Source organism: Caretta caretta, chromosome 2 (genome assembly GCF_965140235.1).
Source record: "Caretta caretta isolate rCarCar2 chromosome 2, rCarCar1.hap1, whole genome shotgun sequence".
In the NCBI taxonomy this organism is placed as follows: Eukaryota; Metazoa; Chordata; order Testudines; family Cheloniidae; genus Caretta; species Caretta caretta.
In genome coordinates this window covers 10465939-10472402 of record NC_134207.1, presented here as the reverse complement: position 1 = coordinate 10472402, position 6464 = coordinate 10465939, and the positions used below count along the sequence as shown (strand labels likewise).

At 44.7% G+C, this 6464-nt stretch overlaps 1 protein-coding gene across 1 annotated transcript; it reads left to right on the top strand.

Annotated features, from left to right (window-relative positions):
* Positions 1-1373: 1373 nt before the first annotated feature.
* On the top strand, positions 1374-6064 carry CHRAC1 (chromatin accessibility complex subunit 1). The gene is made up of 3 exons (XM_048841754.2): positions 1374-1550; positions 3670-3796; positions 4979-6064. The coding sequence occupies exons 1-3, from the start codon at positions 1410-1412 to the stop codon at positions 5116-5118; spliced, it is 408 nt and encodes a 135-aa protein (XP_048697711.1). The 5' UTR covers positions 1374-1409; the 3' UTR covers positions 5119-6064.
* Positions 6065-6464: the final 400 nt, after the last annotated feature.

Genomic DNA, 6464 nt, shown 5'->3' with positions numbered 1-6464 from the left:
AGACGCCATCAGGTGGTTGAGGGACATCTATCTAGAACACATCACTGAACATCGGCAATACCAGGAGAGATGAGCTGGAGTGCCAATGAGAAACAAAATCGGAAAGTAACAGAAATACTTCTCTGGTGGATTATATCTTCTAAGGGACAACCTATCCTAAATGCTCAATTGCTGAGGGACAATCTACATTTATTCCTATATTTGCTCACTACAACCAACTGTCTGTATAACTTTTCCTGAGTGATGTACCTGAGTATTCAGAATCTCATATCTAAACTGTACCATTAAATGTATTCACCTAAATTTGGGTTATTGCAGATTATGTACTAAAAGTATCTTCTGACTTTTAAACCAGATTTTGTACTTTTGGATAGTCGAAGCACTTCACCCAGATGTACAGACACTCTTTCCTTAACCTATGTATTATATAATTTTAACATTATTATATACTGTTGAAAGCTGCCATGTTTCACCCTAGATATGAGCAGTGATAGGTTAGTTAAGGGCTCACCTTCAGCGTCTTACCTACATCACATGGGTGCTAAAGCCTGTTGTTTGTAGAATACTTTGAGAACTTCTGACTGAAGGCGCTATAGAAATGCAAAGTATCCATCATTACATGTAACTAATGTTACATTAGTTTAGCTAATGTGATTCTGAGCTGTAATGCAAGCCAGCCTATAACAATGTGCGCACTTACAGGTGCTCAAATACTATAGGGAAAACTGTGGCTCTCATTTAGCACACACGGATTTGCATGGGACCAGGATTTCACCTGGTTGTCTAGGTAGGTAGACAGATAAGACAAACGTTATATGCACCCAGGCAATATATAATAATGAAAGACGGAGCTCTTGAGTTTTCTTCCTCACAATCCGTCCTGTTCTACATTCACTCTGAAAGCACAAAGGTCCTGCTCTAATCTGCTCTGCAATTAGGACGACCACTGAACGCATCCGAGGAAGTGAGCTGTAGCTCACGAAAGCTTCTGCCCCACTAGACTGGTGAGTCTCTAAGGCGCCACAAGTCCTGCTTTTCTTTTTGCGAACACAGACGGACAGGGCGGCTGCTCCGAAACCTGCCGCTAGCGCGCACTCAAAGCACGCTGTGGGCACGCTACTGCCTTAGAGTCAACAGAGCCGGGCGCAGCCTCCGCCAGGCGCCGGGCGAAAGAGGTGGGCAGATGCATGACGGGAGTCGTAGCCCGCCCTCTGTCACCCGGCCGCAAGGAGAGCAGGGTGGGCGAGGCGAGCTGAGGAGAGGCGCATCATGGGAGTTGTAGTCCTCCGCCTGCCCTCCTCCCAGCGTGCCCGAGCTGCCTTGCGGCACAAAACTACCACTCCCAAAGGGCTCTGCTCCCCGGCCGGGCGCCTTTTAACGACGGGAGCGGCGGCTGGCGGGGTAGGAAAATGGCGGCGGCGCGGCTGAGCGGCGGCGGCGAGAACCGTCTGGTGTCGCTGCCCCTCTCCCGGATCCGGGTGATCATGAAGAGCTCGCCGGAGGTCTCCAGCATCAACCAGGACGCGCTGTTCCTCACCGCCAAGGCCACGGTACCCGGCCCGGGCCTCCCGCCGTCCCTGCCCCGGCGCCTGGTGCGGGGAGGGGGCGGGGGGAAGCAGCCCAGGGCCGAGCGGCTCCCCGCACCGTGGGGCTGGGGCTGTTGCCGGGACGCCAGGGGCCTGAGCCGATGGGCTGGGCCCGAGTCCGGGCGCGATTCGTGCTCTGTGTCCCTCCCTGCCCCCGCTCCTGCCCCCGGGGCACGAGCCACGCGCTGGGGGGGGGGGGGCTACCCTGCTTTAGACAAGGCTTTGGAAGCAGCTGCCCTCGCCCGCTTGCCAGCCCCTGGAGGGTGGGGGCAGGAGGAGGGCGTCAAGGAAGTAGTTCACACCGGTTCTCCAAAGAAAGGTGAATTGGCCTCACTCTTCAGGTGGTTGTTTGTTTTTTTGTTTTTTTTTGGTATGTTGCAGCCTGTCACGTGGCAAAAATCCGCCTGTAGGGGGGCCTCTGCCATCCCCTGGCCTGCTTCCATTAAACACGCAAAAAGAAAAGGAGTACTTGTGGCACCTTAGAGACTGACTAATTTATTTGAGCATGAGCTTTCGTGAGCTACAGCTCAGTTCATCGGATGCATACCGTGGAAAGTGTAGAAGATCTTTTTATACACACAAAGCATGAAGAAATACCTCCTCCCGCCCCCCCCCCCACACTCTCCTGCTGGTAATAGCTTATCTAAAGTGACCACTCTCCTTACAATGTGTATGATAATCAAGGCGGGCCATTTCCAGCACAAATCCAGGGTTTAACAAGAACGTCTAGGGGGGGTGGGGGGGCTGGAAAACAAGGGGAAATAGGTTACCTTGCATAATGACTTAGCCACTCCCAGTCTCTATTCAAGCCTAAGTTAGTTGTATCCAATTTCCAAATGAATTCCAATTCAGCAGTCTCTCGCTGGAGTCTGGATTTGAAGTTTTTCTGTTGTAATATCGCAACTTTCATGTCTGTAATCGCGTGACCAGAGAGATTGAAGTGTTCTCCGACTGGTTTATGAATGTTATAATTCTTGACATCTGATTTGTGTCCATTTAGTCTTTTACATAGAGACTGTCCAGTTCAACCAATGTACATGGCAGAGGGGCATTGCTAGCACATGATGGCATATATCACATTGGTGGATGTGCAGGTGAACGAGCCTCTGATAGCGTGGCTGATGTTATTAGGCCCTGTGATGGTGTCCCCTGAATAGATATGTGGGCACAGTTGGCAACGGGCTTTGTTGCAAGGATAGGTTCCTGGGTTAGTGGTTCTGTTGTGTGGTATGTGGTTGCTGGTGAGTATTTGCTTCAGGTTGGGGGGATGTCTGTAGGCAAGGACTGGCCTGTCTCACAAGATTTGTGAGAGTGTTGGGTCATCTTTCAGGATAGGTTGTAGATCCTTAATAATGCGTTGGAGGGGTTTTAGTTGGGGGCTGAAGGTGACGGCTATTACCAGCAGGAGAGTGGGTTTGTGGGGGGGGGGGTGGAACCTGGATTTGTGCTGGAAATGGCCCAACTTGATTATCATACACATTGTAAGGAGAGTGGTCACTTTAGATAAGCCATTACCAGCAGGAGAGTGGGGGGGGGGGGAGGTATTTTTTCATGCTTTGTGTGTATAAAAAGATCTTCTACACTTTCCACAGTATGCATCCAATGAAGTGAGCTGTAGCTCACGAAAGCTTATGCTCAAATAAATTGGTTAGTCTTTAAGGTGCCACAAGTACTCATTTTCTTTTTGTGAATACAGACTAACATGGCTGCTACTCTGAAATTTATCATTATAAGTAGCAGAAAGCAGCAAGCTATTTTTGCAGTATTTAATCACATACCTGCAGAAATAATTTCTTGCTGTCTTCTGTTCCCGTAAAGCCTGCTGCAGTGATTAACTTGATAGAGTGGTACAAATTAAGGGTTAGTCTAAGACCCCAGTTTTGCAGTTGGCTACTCAGAGGTACACATCATCTGCTCTCACAGAGCCATATCGAAATTGGTGGGACTCTGTGTAGGTCCAGGGCAGTGGCTGCATGCAGTTAATGGCAGGACTGGGCCCTAAACAAGGGCTTGAAGAAGCATTGCAGTCAGCTGTACACACAGGAATTAATTTGACAGATTTCTTTTTGTTGGTTTTTTATAGGAGCTCTTTGTCCAGTATTTAGCCACTTACTCCTACAAACATGGCCGTGGAAAAGAGAAGAGAGCCCTAACCTACAGTGACTTATCCCATACAGCGGAGGAATCTGAAACGTTTCAGTTCCTTGCTGGTAGGTATAGCAGTTGTGGCAAATCGATATGGGCAACTGGAAAATAAGATGCAGCTCTTACTGTAGCAGTCACTATTATTATTAAATTCTCTTTTTGGCTGTTAACCTCTGTTGCATTTAATTTACTCATGGTCCAAATAATTGACAAGCATTCTGTGTGAATGAATGAGCTGCTTTTTTTTATTGATGCAAAGTACACAAAGTCATGGGACAAAATAATTGCACCTCCAATTATTGTAAGTCATACTTGACATTCCAATAACTTCAAGCTACTTCTTTCCAACGCCTTTTAATAGTATCCCTGGGTGGTGGATAGTGTCCCTAATTTAAAAATGGGAAAGCTCAGGTTCAGATTGATTAAAGTGACTTTAAAGTCAGTTTTTAAGAGCTAGGAATAAAATCGGGGAGGTAAGTGACTCCCATCTTCTGCTTTAACCAATAGACAACACTCCCTTAAATCTTTATAGTGTTTGGGGAAGCAGAAGAAGGATTTTATGAAACATCATATGTGCCCAGAACTCTATATTGATGAATTTTAAATTTACAAATGTCCTTTCAGACATTGGTTTATGCCACAATCCCTGTTGTCTTAAATCCTGTACATTGATTGGGCATTTAGAATAATGCTTGCCCCTCTTCAAATAAAATTCTTTGGTCTAAGGAGTGAGATCTCCTTGTTAATATGATTTTACTAGTGCATCAGCCCCACTTGTGGCACCTTTTAGCAATATTTCCTTACTGTTCTTGGGCTCATCGTGATAGCATTACCCTGAACAGGCAGCCTACACTGAGTAGAGGGAAATAGCTTCTAAGGAGTATAAATAGAGTAGATATAATTAAGTAATACACTTAAGATGTACTTGATCAGTGCAAGTAAAAAGCAAAGCAGCATAAGTGAGTAAGACTTAAGAAATTACTATATCGGCATAATCACTTAAATTCCCTCATGGATTACTAATACCCTTAATCTGACAATCTCTCTAATATCACAATGGCTACATTCCTATTCCACGGATACCAGTTAGATTAGAATAACCTGACTATTCCATAGCCTAAAAAATTGCAGCCCATAGACTATGAGGCTGTTAGTTGCTATGATCTTGATGGTACAGGAATAAATTATTCTAAATCTCTTTTGTAACTGTCAAAAATGATTACAAAAGAAGGAATTGTGCCTTTCAGATATCTTACCAAAGAAGATCCTCGCTAGCAAATACCTGAAAATGCTTGAAAGAGAGAAGAGGGATGGAGAGGTGGAGGAAGATGATGACGACGATGATGACCAAGAGGAAGAGAGTGAGGAGGAAGATGCTGAATCTTAAGGGTGTCAAATAGCTAGTCTTTCCTGCAGTATAATGTATTGAATTGGCCCCCTGATTTTTTCCAAGCTAACCCACAGTGAGTTTTTTGCGGGGAGGGGGAAAGGGGTTGTAACTTGGGAATACAGCAGCTGGATTCCCATCTGTTTGAGAATTGCTGTCTTGTTTACTTTAAATTGAAACAACTGGATATTAGCCTGCTTGAAGGAAGGAATTCTGCCCTTGGAAATGGAAAGCCAGGGGAACTATACATGCAGATCTTGAGACAGAATCGTCTCAAAAAATATTTTAAAATAATATCTTCAGACAATCATTATCCAAATAGAAGCAGGCTTGTAGGCAACTTTCAGCATCAATTCCAAAGGCCCTGGCTCCATCTGGCTAGATGGGACTCCTCTTGTAGCTAATGCTTCTGCTTAACCAGTAGGGCTGTAGTGCATACTTTATATACAGTTCTTACTCTGTGGCAGCCAATGAACCAAGCACCTGAGACAGAATCTCCACCTGTTTTCTAGCATTCTGTTGGAGCGATACCCATGGACCAACCCCACAAAAACTATAATGTGGCTACTGTTGTAATACAGTCTAAATAACCAATTCTGCAAGGAATCTGGATACAGGGATAGACCTTCTGCAATCCCTGGTGGTGCTCTGCAGCTGCATTGGTGTTAAGAAGTAGAAGCGTTAGCTCATGATGTAAATATGTATATCTAGATTTTTTTTCACCCAGAGGATTCTACGTTTGTAGTTTGTCTATAGTACTCTACCTATCGACACGTGTTGTTTGAAGTTTATTAAATATAGATTGCTCTATGGCAAGAAAATGAACAGTTTTACCATTTGAGTGGTAGAGCTGGCATATTTTTACTACTATAAAAATGGAAAATGTCCTGTGTATTTTTTAAAAAATACATTTTTTACAATAAATTTTTAAAAATGTGGAAATTAATGCAGACCCTTGACAGCATTCTTTTTATAAAGGCTTTTAACTTATGCTTTGTACAGGGTTACTGTATTGTTGGGTCAGATGTGCCCACTATATATTTATAAGTGTGGATCATCCTAGCTAGTAAATAGGGGATGAGCGGTGATCTGCCACCCACTAGAAATGTGACAGATCCCTAATCCCAATTTGCCCTGGGGGCTGACTTAGTATGTTCAGGGGAAATTGAGCCTGTGTTAGTCACGATGTCTCTGCATGAACATTAGCTGTAACATATATCTGAGAGACTGGAAGGCTACTTCACAACTGCTCTGAGAGCAGCGTGAGTGATGTCTCTTCAGTTTACACAAGCTACTGCACAAGTAATAGATCAGATTGATTTAGATCTCTATTCAGGAAAAGAGAT

Excerpts from the sequence above, each read along its gene's own strand:
- CHRAC1 (XM_048841754.2), top strand. The coding sequence starts at position 1,410 with ATGGCGGCGGCGCGGCTGAGCGGCGGCGGCGAGAACCGTCTGGTGTCG. Across the intron at positions 1,551-3,669 it reads TCCTCACCGCCAAGGCCACG|GAGCTCTTTGTCCAGTATTT; the intron begins GTACCCGGCCCG and ends GGTTTTTTATAG. Across the intron at positions 3,797-4,978 it reads AACGTTTCAGTTCCTTGCTG|ATATCTTACCAAAGAAGATC; the intron begins GTAGGTATAGCA and ends TGTGCCTTTCAG.